The sequence below is a fragment of the Humulus lupulus genome, chromosome X (genome assembly GCF_963169125.1).
Source record: "Humulus lupulus chromosome X, drHumLupu1.1, whole genome shotgun sequence".
Lineage (NCBI taxonomy): Eukaryota > Viridiplantae > Streptophyta > Magnoliopsida > Rosales > Cannabaceae > Humulus > Humulus lupulus.
The window spans coordinates 115,208,713-115,227,434 of NC_084802.1; the positions used below are offsets into that span (position 1 = coordinate 115,208,713).

At 44.2% G+C, this 18,722-nt stretch overlaps 1 protein-coding gene across 1 annotated transcript in view; it reads right to left on the bottom strand.

Moving 5' to 3' along the window:
* The window catches only part of LOC133806177 (FH protein interacting protein FIP2-like), a 48,650-nt gene that overhangs the window by 1,128 nt on the left and 28,800 nt on the right, over nucleotides 1-18,722 (bottom strand). Inside the window, exons 2-3 of the mRNA XM_062244300.1 lie at nucleotides 1,189-1,298; nucleotides 282-416 (exon numbers count right to left, since the gene is read on the bottom strand). Coding sequence (XP_062100284.1) covers nucleotides 282-416; nucleotides 1,189-1,298 — 245 coding nt within the window. The remainder of the gene's footprint in view (nucleotides 1-281; nucleotides 417-1,188; nucleotides 1,299-18,722) is intronic.

The following is an 18,722-nucleotide window of genomic DNA, read 5'->3' on the forward strand; positions in this document are numbered from 1 at the left end:
AACAAACTTATAGGAGAAATTCCTCAAATTTGACAATGAAAATCCAAAGATGTGAAAAAAAGGGCATGGCATAAAGCAAAACAAGAATTATTATAACAATGCATTAAGACATGTCTGGCTAATTGATATGAACGATCAACTTCCATATGTAGACAATGAGCACATGAAAATCAAATGAAAAAGATCCCAAACTAAAAAAAAATTGTAAGAGCACCTACATGTAAATATACACAAAGCAATATCCTGATGTTAACACAAAATAAGTATTAGACTCTACTTACCGGTAGCTGGTAGTATTCTGCCTCCCTCAAAAGCTCGGCAAATTGAGAGTCTTTTAATGTAGGAACAACACCATCCCTTAACCAATTAAGTATGTGTCGGAAATGTTTTCCATCCCTATCAACAAATACAAATCCCTGCAAATAATAAATAAGTATAAGGACTGATGTGTTTCAAAATTAATTTGTAAGAACTAAATCTTCACCTATAACAAAGCATAAACTCTTTCATTGCTTTATCACTTCTTCTTTCTCTTATTTATCTTTAAATTTGGAAAAAAAAAAGTGAAAGAGAAAGACTAGATTATTATTAAGTATCATCAATAAAGATTACAGAGACTATAACCAGAAGCATCAAAGAGAAACACAGATAGGCCCATAACAAAAGCAGAAACAAACCACATCAAAGCCTCACATTCAGTCGAAAGATCCGGCTTAAAGTCAAACTAAGACAGAAGTTTATTCCGTCCCATAGATTTTCGAAGAAGCTTTCCTTATGTTGAAAATTCCTGTCATTTCTTTCCAGCCAAACCGCGCAATAACCATATCTTCACACCACAATTCCAAAATTTATTCTGCTTTTTATTGTATGCAATACTAAAATAATTCTAGAACCATAAAATCATATAATATTTTCTTGGAATAAACCATTCCATTCAAAATTCAGACAGAAACTTTAACCTCTTTAATATAGACTAAAATTTTAAATTATCAACTTATGGGACACAGTCTATGTAGATATATGCATCTACACGCATAGCACAGACAGATGTATGAACATTTACAGATGATATAAAAGTACACATTTCTGTATGTATATGCTAATAGATAATCCCTCTCTAGCGCACACACAATCATATATCTACAAATATAAAATGAAATCTGAAGGAATAATATGTAAACTAAATACCATTTCAGGATCCTGACACACAGTATGCCAACCACTGAACATTGTAGCAAGCATTGAATAAGGCTCTCGTTGAGTCAAAGTATCAACAGTAGTGTAAAATTTCTTCCCCCCTGCAACCAATAATAAATTACATTCAGTCTACCATGCATAGATATGCACTCAATATATTAAGATCTATCTTTCAAAAATATATATATTAATTTTTTTTCTTTTTCAATAAAAGGTCAATTTGCATTCTATTTCAAGTAATAAATTACAAACGACATTTTTATTTTGTTTTATCCATTTATGTGCAGAAAGAAAAGTTTTCTGTATAATTCAGTGCTTCCAAACACAGTAATATGACTGGCTTACTACTGATTAAGTATCTGAAACAAGTCAGAAGGCAAAAATAATAAATCCTATCTCTGGTATTGATTCATGAGCCAAACAGAAACCAATTTCCACATATCTACAAATTTTAACCGGAGTAAATAATAGGACTTTCCAAAATAAAAGTCACACAATTAAATATCATACACAAGTTTTACATCCACTTACTCAAGAATTATGTGGAGGTGACTCTTAGTCTTTAAGGATCCAAGATGTTGACTGTCTTTTTAGCCAACGACGTGAGAACGTCAAATACGACGAACCTTCAAGAGAATGTAAACGACAACAGACGGTATAAACAAGAAAAGTAAATAACACACAGGATTTTTATAGTGGTTCAGCCCCGATTGTCGGTAATAGCCTAATCCACTTAGAGTTGTGATTTATAGATCTATACTCAAGATCAGATGGACTGAGCCAACTGAGTTTCTTCAGTACAGATTGTGAAAATACAAGAGTTCTCTCAAATATCAGCACTTTCTCTCTCTAGAATACACAGACCCAATTTTCTCTCTCTAGAAAGAAGAAGCAGAAGAAGCCCTTCTCTCATCCCATAAGCTCTCTATTTATAGGCTTGGAATCCTTAACTGATATCCCCTTATGATAGGGATATTTTATTATATTTATTACATTTAAACATTCAAAATTCGAAATGTAACAAACCCCCCATTTGTGGGAAGAAGGAGAGATTCCCGCGTATGTTGTTGAAGCTGTCTCTGGGAATCTTGACTTAGTCTCCTCTAGCTAGTTGATCCACCTCCTACTCACTACCCATGCAAGTGCTGGTTGAACATGCATGGTGGTAGGACATGTTTTTGGTGGGTTGAACGTGCATGGTGGTAGGACATGTTTTTGGTGGGTTGAACGTGCATGGTGGTAGGACATGCACTTCTCTCCTCTAACATGGCACTCTCCTCTAGCATGCCATGTTCCCCCTTGAACCAATCTCCTTGGCTTCTCCTCGGACCAAGGTGGTCCGAGGCAACCTCCTTGGCACCTCACCTTGGACAACATTGAGGCAACCTCCTTGGCACCTCACCTTGGACAAGTTCAAGGCATTCTCCTTTAGCATCTCCCAAACATGTCCGATCGAACATTGTATAGGCTCTCCTTATCAAAATCTAAGTCTCCATTCTCTTGCATGAGACTCCTCCTCCTTAGCTACTTACCTTGGACACGTTCGAGCCAACACTTAGAAAACCTTGGGAGGCTTACCTCCTACACACCCTTGGGGTCTCCTAGGACCACATCCTCCTTGGGATCTCCTAGGACCACTTTCTCCTTGGGGTCTCCTAAGACCACTTTCTTGAGTTCTCCTCGGACCTCATCCTTGGTTCTCCTAGGATCACTCTCTTAGCGTCTCCTAGGACCACATCCTCCTTGGGGTCTCCTAGGACCATTCCCCTTAACTCTCCTAGAATGCATTCCCCTTAGCCTCCTAGGATGCATCTTCCTATTTTTTGGGTATAACACAAGATATTTCACAATATTTTTGTGGTTCAAATTCTGCAAAAGAGAATAAGGTTTATCAGTCTCTGACCATTCACCTTCTTCCAAGGATGCTAGTTGTAGGATTCAACTCAAGTGAAAGAACATGACAATGAAGTGATAGCTATCCATGGTGTTTAAATAAAATGGAAGTCCTCAGTTTATATCTCAAAAGTTTCATTGCTAAGCTGTAGGTTTTGGCATGCATCAACCAATCTTTCTTATTTGTGAGTTCAAAACTGCATAATTAATACACGCTACTTGAGTCATACAAGCAAGATAACAGGACTAGTGTATATATGGATATCAATAAGATGATTGAATGTAAAAATTATTGAGAGAGAGAGAGAGTTGTGAGAGGTTAGTTGGAATGATTTTTCCTTGTGAAAAATGTTCAAGTGATTAGCTAGTATTGATCATCATTATTAATAAGCTTTCTAACTATTTGGGAAAGTAAATAATATATAGTTGTGGATATGGGCCATCGTTGCTGCAACAAGCAGAAAGTCAAGAGAGGCCTTTGGTCACCTGAAGAAGATGACAAGCTCCTTACACATATCACCACTCATGGCCATGGCAGTTGGAGCTTTGTCCCAAAGCTTGCAGGTTCTGTTTCTTTTGCACTATCTGTAAAAATTAGTGATTTTAAAGTTTACATCATCTTTTCTTATATTGTCAGATGTATAATATTTTAAATATGTATATATATATTTCAATAATTTGTAAATATAAATGAATAGAATGAGTACTAGAGTGCAGGATTACAAAGGTGTGGGAAGAGCTGTAGATTAAGATGGATAAACTATTTGAGACCAGACCACCTCATTTTGCTTCATTGTTAAAAAATCCTTGCTCTTGCCATCTAGTGGAGATAACAACAAGAAGTTAGACAGTGTTCGATTTGACAAATCATGTCTGTAGATGGCTTAACGCAGGCTAGTGGGAATCATAATATAATTTATACTGAGTATATTGATATAAAGCAAACTGCTTATGATTTCTATACGGATAAGGGGGAGCATACAACAGTACTCTATCAACCAGTGAGAACATAGCAAAATAACTTAAACTCTTATAAGTACAACACGACTCTCAACTCTCAAATATGACTATGCATATCATCAAAACTTATATCAGTTGACAGCATATAAAAAGCACAAATTTCTCCGAAAAGAAACATACACAACAATGCCATTAATTAAAAAAAGAATGGGTAACTTCTTTAGAAAGGTTAGTCTTTGCCCAAACAAGACAAGAAATTTGTGTTATGCTTTTTAAAAAGTGAAAATTTCACCAGATACAGTCATGCATAAGAAGAATCTAATTCCTTAAGCGTTACATATTTATAAAAGTCCACGATACTAATCTCAGACATGAAGCAAATATTACAAATATAGAAGAAACCCATATCAGACTACCAAATAATTCAACAACCCACGAAGCTATATCAGCCAAAACAATAAAGTTCAATAAAAATAAAGGAAGATAGATTGAGAGAGAAACCTGTGAGATCACCAGTGATGAGAACCAGAGAAGGGTTTATTAAGATTAAGAAAGGCTCCTTCACACAAGAAGAAGAACAAATCATTATCGATACTAAGGATCCATGGGAAATCAGTACCTTCTCTTGCTGTAAAGTTACGTGGGCGTGAGGCAGAGAACTCGTGAGGCAGAGAAGCTCCACTCTGGAGCGTGACTTCGTGAGGCGGAGAAAGAGCTCGACTCTGGAGCTAGTCTTCATGAGGCAGAGCTGAGTTGAGGGCGGAGAGACTTCGTGAGGGCGGTGAGGCAGAGATGAGTTGAGGGCAGAGAGACTTCGTGAGGGCGGTGAGGCAGAGATGAGTTGAGGGCGGTGAGTCTTCGTGAGGGTGGAGAGGGCTTCGTGAGTGAGAGATGGAGGCTGAGAGAAAGGGTAACTTAGAGAAAGGCTGAGAGAAAGGGAATTTGGCAGAAATTCATTTTGCCGCCTGAGTTTTTAGTCATATGGCGCCAAAAACAGACCGTGTGTTTTTAATCCCCACTATTCAGTTCAGTGTTTTTTAATCCCCCACTTAATAATAGCACTTCTAAATATATGCTATTCTTTAATGTAATATATACTCAATATTGTTGTAGTTATCTAGCACTAATCCATCCCGTTTATTCGTATAATTATCTGTTGCCGAAGAACCGCGTCAACAGTTTGGTGCTTTCATTGAGAGGATTTAGATTGGTGCTATTGCAGAAACCCAACCATGGTGGTTACTCGCTCGAAGCATGGTAATGAAGCGGATCAACGTGATGGGCAGGAGGCCTACCATGCCGTCATATCCGATGAGCAAAACCTTGAGGTTCAGCAGCGACCGGGAAAGCAGCCAATGGGCCAGGGCGACACTGGAAGTTCGGCTCCCCGGCCGCCCAATCCGAACCCGGATTTCTACACGGCGGTAGAAATTGAAAATGCACAATTGAGGAGTCAGCTTTCGAAAGCAAACAGGCAGATCGAAGAGGTCTTGGCCTGGTTACCCCCTCTTACAACCGGTGCTAACATCGGAAAGAGGCATAGTGGGACTCATAAGTCCCACCGGGGTAACCGGTCCATGCCCAGTCGGTCGACTAGAACTTCGACATCGAATTCTACTCCCACGTCGCACCACCAGGAAACTGTGTTTGAAGAACTTCCTAGGGCCAATCAACAATTCAGCCGATTGGTCCGGACCTCAACTCCTAGATCGATTCCACCCTTGAGTGCACCCAGGAGGGCCTGAGGCAGCTCACGAAGGAGATCCGGGGAAGGCTCGCGATGACAGCCCGCCCCGACCAGCCGTCCTACACCACGATCAGACTGCCGAACGCAGGACGCCGGGGATGGTAGAACGGAGCGGCTGAGACCTAGCTTAATCCGCCCTGACGGGACTAGGATCGCGTTACCAGTTAGGCATCCCCCGTCACCAATACGATACCCGTCTCCTCCCCGTCTAGTCCGAGACATTCCGACTCATGGGAGTAGCAGGAGAAATCCTCCTTCCGCCGGACCTCCCCATCGCAGCCGGGCGTGCGGGGAAATCCCGAATCCTCACCCTCAGCGGTAGGCTCCGAGTTTTTCAAATGGAAGTTACTGGACCGGGAGTCATCGAAGTGGCATGTCCAGCGAAGACCTGCGCCATCGTTTGAGTTCGGCTCAAAGCCCTAGGGCCGACCTCCGAGATCGCCTCAACTCTCAGAGAGGAGACCCAGCTAGAAATGGTAGTCGTGCTCACCAAGGGGAGGGTCTGTCGAAAGTACGTGACAGCAGGAATATCCCACATAACCTATCTCAAGATAGGAGGGACAATAACCCGCCTAATGTGTACAATGGAGCTGGAGCTGTTGAACAGCCCCAGAACAACCAAGGAAGTAAGGACCGAACCCTGGAGCGTCTAGCTCAGATGGAGGAGCTGATGAGGAAGCTCTTATCGGAAAAAGGAAAAGATGAGTACGACTCGGGGGACGAACATGAGCTCTTCGCCCCCAGCATAGCAGGTACGACGTATCCACCTGGTTTCCGTATGCCTCACTTGTCCAAGTTCAATGGGGACGGGGACCCGTCAGATCATTTGGGTATGTTCAACACCCTGATGATGGCCCACAACATCGGTCCCGAGCTAAGGTGTTTAATATTCCCTTCCACCTTGACTGGGCCGGCCAGGCAATGGTTCAAGTAGAATAAAAAACAGTCCATCAGCTCGTGGAAAACCTTTTCTGCCGACTTCAAAAGGGCATTCCGAGCTTCTCAGGCTGCCCGCGTCAAAGCTGACACCTTGGCAAACGTAAGACAATAGCCCGACAAACCTTTGAAAGCTTACCTGAGTAGATTCGCAAACGTCACGGCTGGAGCCAGGGACGCAGATGATAGTTCCAAACTTATGGCCTTGAGGACTGGGATCCTCGTTGGAGGCAGACTCTGGGAAGAGATACAGAGAAAAGGTGTCAACACCGTGAACGAATTCCTAAATAGGACCCAGGGATGGATAAACCTGGAGGAGGCGCGAACATCGGCCGCGGGAACTAGGCAAGCCTCTGATCAGCCTGCTGGAGTGGGAACGGATGTCGTGACAGTGACCCAAACCGTTACAAAGAATAACCAATTTGGTGGAGGCAAGAGAAAAGGGAGCAGCGAGGGCGGCCAGCACGACCCGAAGAAGAACAAACCCGTAGAAAAGTTTAAGCCAGTCTACGCGACTTACACCGAGATCGCAAACACTAGGGAGAACATTTTCCTAGGAAACTATGCTCGCCTCCCCTGGAAGAAGCCGGAGCCTTTGAAGCACCAGAAGGCTAAGCGGGACCCCTCCAAGTTTTGTCGATTCCACAACGACATTGGCCACAACACTGACGATTGTAGGCATCTGAAGGATGAGATCGAGACTCTCATCAGAGCTGGACCCTTGACTCAGTATGCGCGGAATAGAGTTCCTGCCGGTCAACCAGCTCCAGAAGCTCCGATAAGTCAATCCGGGTCTCGGATAAATCAGGACACTCCTCCTCCTGTGATAGGAGGAGAGATCTCCACGATCTCTGGGGGGCCTCATCTGGCCAACATGAGCAGAGGTGCCCAGAAGAGATATGTCAATGAACTGAAAGCTCATAACGGAGTGGAGTTCGTCCCAGAGTAGCATTTACCCAAACAGCAATGATTGGAGAGGAAACCAATCATATTCACCGTGGAAGAAGCCAGTCACGTACAGTTCCCTCATAACGACCCTCTAGTCATAGCCGCTCAGCTCGCCAACCGGAGAGTAAGGAGGATACTGATCGACAATGGGAGCTCGGTGAACTTGCTGTTTCGGTCTATGCTGGAAAAGATGGGTTTATCTATCACCGAGTTGAAAGCCACCTCCATGATGCTGTATGGATTTTCTGGAGAAGGGTCGGCAGCAATAGGAACAATTGAGCTGGTGATCACCTTGGGAGAAGGACCCCGGACTGTCTCAAAACTCCTCGAGTTTGTGGTCATTGATTGTCCCGTCGTGGACAATGCTATCTTGGGCCGACCTACATTGATAGTGTTTGAAGCCATAACCTCCATCCACCATCTCGCGCTAAAATTCCCCTCTTCCACGGGGATATGCACGGTCCGAGGTGATCAGCTCGCTGCCAGGGAATGCTATAGCATTTCTATGAAGGGAAAAACAAAACCCGGGCAGCAGACGATGACCATCCAGGGCAGGAGTGAGGAATCTCAGGAAATTGTGCCTAGTCCTGAGATTGAAAAACCTCAGAATGCCAAAGGGAAGGATATCATCTTAAATAATGATATCGACCCCATAATAGGCGAGGATAGATCTGAGCTCCAGGCCATCGAAGAGCTCGAGGAGGTAGCTATCGACTCATAAGACCCCTCGAAGGTGGTAAAGCTCGGGAAAAATCTATGTAGTGAAAGGAAGGCAGAGTTGATTAGGTTTCTGCGAGAAAATCTAGATGTGTTCGCTTGGTCTCATGGAGACATGATAGGGATCAGCTCGAGCATCATAATGCACACCCTCCACTTGGATAAAAACGTTCCAGCAAAGTCCCAAAAACAAAGGCGCCTCGGTACGACCCGAGCTGAGGCCCTAGAGGAGGAAGTACCCCGGCTCTTAAAGTGCAGCTTTATCCGCGAAGAAAAGTTCCCGGTCTGGGTCGCCAATCCTGTGTTGGTCCTGCAGCCCAACGGGAAATGGCGGACCTGCATCGACTTTTCCGATCTGAACAAAGCCTGCCCCAAAGATTGCTTCCCCTTGCCAAGGATTTACCAATTGGTAGATGCCATGACGGGGCACGAGCTCATGTCTTTTATGGATGCATACTCGGGCTATAACCAGATCGCCATGAATCCCGCAGACCAGGAACACACTAGCTTCATGACCCCAACTAACATTTACTGTTACAAGGTCATGCCTTTCGGGCTGAAAAACGTAGGAGCTACGTACCAGAGGTTGGTAAATAGGATGTTTACCAATCAGATCGGGAAAAATATGGAAGTGTATGCTGACGACATGTTGGTCAAGTAAAAAACTGCCGATAACCATGTCTCTGATCTGGAGGAATGCTTTAAGATATTGAGGGAATACGGCATGAGACTAAACCCCCAAAAGTGTACTTTCGGGGTTGCGTCAGGAAAAATCCTGGGTTTCATCATCAATACCAGAGGAATAGAAGCGAACCCCGATAAGATCAGGTTGCCACTCGAGATGCCCTCACCTCGGTCGCGAAAGGACGTTCAAAGTCTGACAGGAAGGGTGGCAGCCCTTAATCGGTTTATTTCTAAATCTACCGACAAGTGTTTGCCATTCTACAACCTGCTCCGAGGAAATAAAAAATTCGAGTGGACCGAGGAATGCTGTAATGCCCCAAATTTCCTAATAAGGTTTAGGACCTTGATTAGGAGGCCGGGAGGGCCATAGTTGATTTATTATAGTATTTAATGACTATATGCATGTTTACGTGAATTATATTATTATATGATGGTGAATGCATGCATATGGGAGAGTTCATTATTGTGAGGGTATTTTGGTAATTTGGCCACTGTGGGCGTAATTGTATATTTTGGGTGCATGGTTGTGATTAATTAATATATCCACATTATAAGGTGGATTGGTTCGAGCTATTCGACAAGAGACAATCATGAGATGTAAGTGTTCGGTCTAGTCATAACAGGTTTAAGTTCGGGGCTCGGGGTGAGTCTCGGGGTGAATTTAATGATTAGAGCATTATCGGGAATTAAAGGGTAATGGGATATGATTTGTTGGTATTTGGGAATATTGAGAATAGCGGGAATTGGAGAGCATTAATTATAACTAACGAGATAGGCGGGAAAGGACGGTTTTACCCTCGGAAACTTTTAGAGGGATCTATTTGGCTTAAGGGCATTATGGTCTTTTGACCTTAAGGATTTATATGACTTGAAGGCTGTAGAAAATACAGAACCAAAACAGAGACTTATCCTCATTCCCTCTTCTTCCTCTCCCGTACATGTTTTCCTCTTCACTTTTCTTTGAATTTTGAGAGCCCAAATTGAGGAGTTAAGCTAGGAAATCAAAGGTGGAAGCTTAGGAATTTCGTTCAGCCATTGAAGGAGGTTCAAACTCGGATTTGGGGTAAGTTCAGCCATAAGTTTCTGGTCTATACTCTGTTTTGGGTTTAAACTTTCAGCTTGTGATTTTATGGTAAATAGTTGGAATTAATGGAAGTTTAGTTGATGTTTAACTTGTGTTTTGATGTGGGTGAGTTGTTGATAATGTTTAGTGGTTAAATTGGGTGTTAGGTTGAGGTTTGGAACTGGTTTGAAGGGTTGGTTCCGGGGAAAAACGCAGGGGAAAGCAAGCTGGTGCTTGCTGGTTTTGGTAATGGGTCGCGGCACGACTATGGTGAGCCGCGGCCTACATGCATTTTTGTGAAGGGTTTGGCTCTGTCAGGGGGGTGAGCCGCAGTCCATAGAGGCAGATTTGGCCAGAATGGGGTTTTTGACTTAGGGATTCTTGCCATAGGCCTCGGGGTTGATCCTACTACTTGGTTAAGTGTGGATTGATGTCTCAGAGGCTAGATATTGGTTCGGGAACTTATGTTGATCACTTTTATTGATGATACCTTTTATTTGGTTATGGCTAGGTGACCGCTAAAGGACTAAAAGTTGATCGTTCTCAAGGGTCATTCTTTTAATCGTTCTAGATCGACTTTGAGGTAAGAAAACTGCACCCTGTGTATATGTGACATGCATGGCTATTATCGAAGCATGTTGGGTGATTATTGAGTATGACATGCATGGTTATTATTGATGCATGTCGGTTGATTATTATGTATGACATGCATGGCTATTCTTGATGCATGTTGGTTGACTATTAAACGTGACATGCATGGCTGTTATTGGTGCATGTTGGATTGCTGGATATATTGCATATGATGCATGAGAAACTTGTGATTAGGACATGCTTTGTATACTGGGTATGATATTATTCAGAGCTTATGCCTCTGTGGTTGTGCATGGTCCTAATTGTACTAGTATCTGTTTAGTAGGCATGCTGAACACCTTGTTTACGAGTATTGGACATGTGATATATATAATTGGTGGCATGACTTACTTGTGTATGGCACTAACTAGTCAGGGACCGACCCTAAAGTCGAGAATCATGCATTGAATGGCTCTATGGCACTAATGCTAGACCGACCCTAAGGTCGATGATCATGCATTGAATGGCTCTATGGCATTAATGCTAGACCGACCCTAAGGTCGATGATCACGCATTGAATAGCTCCATGGCATTAATGCGGGACCAACCCTAAGGTCGAAGAACTTATAAGCGCTTGCCTGGTCTATGACCAGATGTTTATAGCCAACGTATATGACCCTGGTGACTGTTTGTCACATGGCTAGGGGACGCTGTCCATAGCACGACTCTAAAGTCAGGAGGAAGGTTATGTTAGTGACCATTCACCATGCACTTGTCCTGATCAAACTTATGAAAGAATCACTTATCAGTTAAGCCCTGGTGACCCTATCGTCACATGGCTAGAGGGAGCTATGCTCATTGTTGTGACTTTTGGCTATTGTCACCTATTTGCTTGGACTGTTAGTCCTAAATGGTTATTATGATCATTGTTGATATTATATCATGCTTTATTGTGTTTTCTTGCTGGGCTTTGGCTCACGGGTGCTACGTGGTGCAGGTAAAGGCAAGAGGAAGCTGGACCATCCTTGAGTTGGAGAGCTTAGGTGATGATGTGTACATATGCAGCTACTCGTCCGCCACGGCCGATGTTTAAAGTGGAACTAGGGTTAAACCCTGTTTTGCCGCTTAGAACGACCTGTTGTAAATATTTTCTATAATAGACTCTGAAATTATATTTTCGGGATCCCAGTGTATATATTAAACATTCTAGTGAAACGTTACATCTTAACCAAAGTTTTTAATCCCTAAACCGCTAATCATACTTAGTTCACGTTTTTGGCCAAATGACTCGATTAACGAGTTTAGCACTGTTTACAAGGCACACCGTAATGGTCCCTGGAGTTTGGGCATTACAAATGCGAATGTGCCTTCATCGACCTAAAAGCACATTTAGCCGAGCCTCCCGTGTTATCCAAACCAACAACAGGAGAGCCTCTTTTCCTTTACCTAGTTGTCACAGAAGATGCGGCTAGCGCCGTATTAGTCCGAGAAGAAGACCAATCTCAAAAGCCAGTCTATTACATCAACAAGAGAGTTCTCGGAGCTGAATCCCGGTATCCGTTGATGGAAAAGATGGCTTTCTACCTTATTACAGCCTACCGAAAGCTCAGGCCATATTTCCAGTCCCACTCAATACACGTCATAACCGATCAACCTTTAAGGCAGGTTTAGCAGAAACCTGAAGCATCGGTGCGTCTGTTGAAGTGGTCTATCGAGCTCAGCCAATTTGAGATACTGTACATACCGCGAACTGCAATAAAAAGCCAGGCCCTGGCTGATTTTGTGGCAGAATGCACAGGGTTCTGAGAAGATCCGGTAGAAGAGTCAGCTCGGGCCTCATGGAAGGTCTTCGTAGATGGATCGTCTAACGAGAATGACTCCGGGGATGGAATCATATTGATTTCCCCAGAAGGACATCGATTCCACTCAGCATTGCGGTTCGGATTCAAAGCGTCCAAAAACGAGGCCGAATACGAAGCTTTATTGGCTGGGCTAAGGGTGGCCCAGGAGCTGAGGGCCAACTCCGTCCAATGTTACAGCGATTCCCAGCTCGTGGTAAACCAAGTGTTAGGAGAATACCAAGCACGGGGAACCAAGATGGTTACTTACCTGGCCAAGGTAAAGAAAGAACTATCTGCATTTGAGCGCGGCTCAATTGAGCAGATACCTCTGGAGCAAAATGCCAACACGGATGCCCTGGCGAAGCTCGCCACTTCCGGGGAGGCAGAGACTTTGGGGCTGGTACCGGTAGAGTTCTTGGAAAGACCAAGCATAGAGGAATTCAGGGTAGAGGTCGAGATGATCGACACCAGACTAACTTGGATGACTCCCATCCTCGAGTATCTCACAACAGGGAAGTTACCCGAGGGACGAAATGACGCAAGGAGGGTACTTTACTAGGCTCCGAGGTATACAGTGATAGATGGGATATTATACCGACGTGGCCTCTCTTTACCTCTCCTACGAAGTGTTCTGCCAAGAGAGGCGAAGACCATTTTGTAGGAGGTGCACGAGGGCTTTTGCAGAGATCACACTGGGGGGCAAAACCTAGCCTTGAAGATTTTAAGGCAAGGGTATTATTGGCCCACTCTGTCAAAGGACTCGATCTCCTATGTCCAAAAGTGCAACAAGTGCCAGCGATTCGCCACAGCTGCTCGGGCTCCTCTGGTCGAGCTGAAGATGATCTCGTCCCCATGGCCGTTCGTGGTCTGGAGGATTGACCTAGTTGGTGCCCTCCATACTGGAAAGGGAGGAGTTTCGTATGCGGTGGTGGCTATCGACTACTTCACGAAGTGGGTAGAAGCAGATCCCCTGGCGACGATCACTTCAAAGAGATTCCTCAACTTTGTGGTCAAGAATATTGTTTGCCGATTCGGGCTGCCAAAGAAGATCGTGTCGGATAATGGATAGCAACCTCTTCATCGAATTCTGCGAGAGGCACGACATTGTTAAAAGCTTCTCCTCCGTGGCCTATCCCCAGGCCAATGGGCAGGTCGAGGCTGTCAATAAGACGCTAAAAGCAAGCCTTAAGAAAAGACTGGATGAAGCCAAGGGAGTTTGGCCCAAACAACTTCCCCAGGTACTGTGGGCATACCGGACCTCGCACCGAACTTCGATGGGTCATACTCCTTTCTCCCTGGCTTTCGGGAGTGAGGCAGTCCTTCCTGTCAAAGTAAAGGTAGCTTCACATAGAGTCTAGACATTTGACCAAGACCGCAACGACGAATTGCTCTGCGCGTTCCTCGACATAATTGACGAAAAACGAGAAGCTTCACAGCTGCAGCTCGCACATTATCAACAAAAGATCACTCATTATTTCAACTCAAAGGTCAAGAAATGTGTCTTTAGCGTTGGCGACCTGGTACTCAGAAGAGTCTTCTTAGCTGGTATCTCAAGGACGGAGTGTTGGGACCAAACTGGGAAGGGCCCTATCAAATAACAGAGGTCGTGAAAGAAGGAACCTTCAAGCTAGCTCGACTTAATGGAGAAGCAGTCCCATGGACTTGGAACGCTATACACCTGAAGAAATATTATCAGTAATATCTTTGTAAGGCTTAATTAGAAAAGCCACCTTTTGTTTATTAAATAATGAGAGAATCTTTTCGCATTGTCGTATATGTTTGTGGATGTAACGTCAAGTAACCATGAAAGGCCCTTTCCTAATTACATGGGGGGCATATATCCTTGATATAACCAGGGCGTCCTAAAACTTAGAAGTTGATTCAAATTGATTAATCGACGTTTTTCTTAAAAAGCGCGAGATATCGATAAAGGATTAACATGAACTAAGTTTTTAAAATCAATATCCTGGATATAACCAGGTCGTCCTAAAACTTAGAAGTTGATTCAAATTGATTAATCGACGTTTTTCTTAAAAAGCGCGAGATATCGATAAAGGATTAACACGAACTAAGTTTTTAAAATCAATGTCCTGGATATAACCTGGTCGTCCTAAAACTTAGAAGTTGATTCAAATTGATTAATCGACATTTTTCTTAAAAGGAGCGAGATATCGATAAAGGATTAACACGAATTAAGTTTTTAAAATCAATGTCCTGGATATAACCAGGTCGTCCTAAAACTTAGAAGTTGATTCAAATTGATTGATCGATGTTTTTCTTAAAAAGCGCGAGAAATCAATCAAGGATTAACGCATACTAAGTTTTTAAAATCATTGTCCTGGATACAACCAGGTCCTAAACTTAGAAGTTGGTTCAAATTGATTAATATATGTTTTTTCCTAAAAAGCATGAGATGTCAATCATAACACCAACAGAAACTAAGTTCTTATCAAATGCGTTCAAGAGGAGTAACAATAAAATTAAACCACAAAAAATATATAAATAGATTAAAGTAAATCTAAGGAAACCAAGTGTCTCGAGGATAAAAAAAAACCTCGTAATACAAAGTTACAAATAAAAAATAAGAGAAAAGGAGCAGAAGTCCTAAGCCCCGCCAACCCGTTCCGACGAAGTCACCCCTTCGGCATCCTGATCGGTAGCAGCGGAAGTCTCCCCAGTCTCAGAGGGTGCCTCTTGTTAAAGGTGAGCCTTGAAATTCTCTATGAAGGACTCCCACACTTCCGGCCCCAGGAAGGAAAAGTCACCATCCTGGTTGAAGGCCCAGCAATGATACAGCATGGCCTCCATGGAGGAGCTGGAAGATGCCCTCTTTGCCACAAGGGCGGCCTTGGCCTCTTCAAGTTCGACCTTTGCGGCGTCCAGGGTGACCTAGGTAGCCTCGGCCTCCAGCAGCTTAGCCCGGGATGCCTCCAGTTCGCCTACGTAGAAACCAAGGTGGCCTACGCGACCTTCTTGTTTTCCCAGGTAGTCGCCAGGGCAGCTTTGGCATCTTGCTCTTATTGTTGAGAAGAAGCGAGGGCAGCCTAGGCAGCCTGGTGCTCGCCCCTGATCTCGTCAATCCTGGCCTTGAACCGAGATATGCTCCGGTGGAGAGCCAAAGCCGCCTGCAAGATAAAAAGATGATAAGGCAAGTGCTTTAGAAAAAGCAAAGAGAACCAGTGGTAAAGCAAACTTATCGTAAGGGTCATCCTTAGTGAAGACTCCATAACATTCTCGGGGCTCCTCGTCTCAATCTCCTGCAAGTCCCTCGGGGTGGCATTGTAGCAGTGGTCCACCATGTAGGTCGTGGTTTCGTAAACCGTCCCCCGAAAGGCCTCGGGGATTTTCTCCAAGGCCTGAGTGTTAACCGGGACACGCACGATGGGAGTTGGAGCTGGAAAGCTCCCAGTTGGTACCTCCAGTTCCCGGCTAGAGACAGGAGGTCACGGGGGAGGTGGAGCCATCTTCTCTGTGGAAAGAGGGGGTGGAGGTATCTTCTCTATGACGGAAGGACCCTAACCCTTCCCCTTGGCAGGAGACTTGGAGGTAGTCCCAAGGGCGGGCATTTTCTTGGTCAGCCGGAGCCTCTTCACCAAGGGTCCAGATGACCCAGAGGAAGGATTTCCCCCCTGGAACATAGATCGCAGAACGTTGTCCCCGGGCTGCGACATCTCCTCGCCTGAAACAAAGAACGAATCATCAATATGCATGTATAAATATGTGATCGCAAAAAGAAAAATATAGAATGTATTGAAAAATTTCCTACCCTCCGAGCTAGAGGAGAAATCTATTGTCACGACCTTCGGCCGCGGAGCTTCTATGGGGGAGTCTAAGACTATAACTTCATGAGTGAGAGGGGGCTCTGGGTCTGGATCCGCCTCAGGACTGGACTCCTCTACATACTGCCTAAGCACCGGAGCTACTATACCCTCTCGAAGGGAGGGCCACAACCTAAGGTTGGTCCCGTCTGGGGGATAGACTTGGTTGGCGCCCTCCCCACTGGAAAAGGCGGGGTTCGTTACGCCACGGTAGCCATCGACTACTTTACGAAGTGGGCTGAGGCAGAACCCTTGGCAACGATAACGTCCAAAAAAGTACTTGACTTCATGGTTAAAAGCATTATCTGTCGATTCGGCCTGCCCAAGAAGATCGTTTCTGATAAAAGCACTCAGTTCGACAGCGACCTGTTCACCGAATTTTGTGAAAGGTACGGAATTGTGAAAAGTTTCTCCTCCGTGGCCTATCCTCAGGCTAATGGCCAGGTCGAAGCTGTCAACAAAACTCTAAAGGTGAGCCTCAAGAAGAGGTTAGATAAAGCGAAGGGGGTCTGGCCGGAACAGCTCCCCCAGGTCCTATGGGCATACCGGACATCGCATTGGACTCCTACGGGTCATACTCCTTTTTCCCTAACCTTTGGGAGTGAGGCATTCCTCCCCGTGGAAATTAAGGTGCTTTCGCATAGGGTCCAATCTTACGACCAGGACCGCAACCACGAGCTCCTATGCAATTCCCTTGACCTAGTTGATGAAAGGCGAGAGGATTCGCAACTCCAGCTCGCCCATTATCAGCAAAAGATCACTCGTTATTTCAACTCCAAATTCAAAAAGCGCGCCTTCAGCGTTGGCGACTTGGTCCTAAGAAGAGTCTTCTTAGCCAGTAAGGACCCCAAAGATGGAGTCTTGGGACCAAACTGGGAAGGACCATATCAAGTCATCGAGGTCATTAAGGAGGGAACTTATAAGTTAGCTCGACTTGATGGAGGGGTAGTCCTGCGGTCTTGGAACGCCATCCATTTAAAGAAATATTATCAATGATTCGCTTGTAAGGCCAGGAAGGCCATTTTTTTATGTATTAATGAGAATCAGCTTTTTATGCATGTTTGCAAGTGTAATCTAAAGTAACCACGAAAGACCCTTTCCCAGTTACTTGGGGGGGCATATGGTACCTGGATATAACCAGGTCTTAACGACTTAGAAGTTGATTCATATCGATTGACTGTTGTTTTTCTTAAAAAACGTGAGATGTTGATAAGGGTTAACGCTAAATAAGTCCTATCCTGGATATAACCAGGTCATAAAACTTAGAAGTTGATTTAAATCTATTGATCGTTGTTCTTCCTAAAGAGCTCGAGATATGGATAAAAGTTAACGCGAACTAAGTTTTCAAATTAAGTTCCTGGTCCTAACCGGGTCATAAAACTTAGAAGTTGATTTAAATCTATTGATCGTTGTTCTTCCTAAAGAGCTTGAGATATGGATAAAAGTTAACGCGAACTAAGTTTTCAAATTAAGTTCCTGGTCCTAACCGGGTCAGAAAACTTAGAAGTTAATTTAAATCTATTGATCGTTGTTTTTCCTAAAGAGCTCGAGATATGGATAAAAGTTAACGCGAACTAAGTTTTCAAATTAAGTTCCTGGTCCTAACCGGGTCATAAAACTTAGAAGTTAATTTAAATCTATTGATCGTTGTTCTTCCTAAAGAGCTCGAGATATGGATAAAAGTTAACGCGAACTAAGTTTTCAAATTAAGTTCCTGGTCCTAACTGGGTCATAAAACTTAGAAGTTGATTTAAATCTATTGATCGTCGTTCTTCCTAAAGAGCTCAAGAAATGGTTAAAGATTAGCGCGAACTAAGTTTTTCAAGAAATTGTAACCAAAATGCGTAAGGGCGAGAAAGAGGATCAATTAAAAACGTTAAATCAAATTGTCTCGAGGTGGAAGCACCTCATGCAAAGGTTACACAAAAAATATTAAAAAATAGTGAAGGGCACAAGAGAAGAAACGACCTAGGCTCCGCCAGGTGCCCCCTTGGAGGTCGCCGTCTCGCCTTGCTCAGCTGCGCCAGAGCCTTCCCCGGCCTCGGAGGGCGCTTCCTTATCAAGGCGAGCTTGGAACTTCACCAGCAAGCGCTCCCAGAGGCTCGCTGACAGGAAGGAGAAGTCAGCGTCTGGATTGTAGGCCCAACAAGGGTAGAAAAGGTCTTTTAGGGACTTTTCCGAAGTTGTCTGCTCAGCCTTTAGGGTGGCCTGAGCCTCAGCCTTTGCGGCATCTAGGTCTGTCCGCGAGGTGGCGAGGGAGGTCTCGAGCTCTTGGACCTTCGAGCGAGTTTTTTCCAACTCGGCCTGCGAGGCTGCCAAGGCATCCTTAGCCGCCTGCAGGGTAGTCT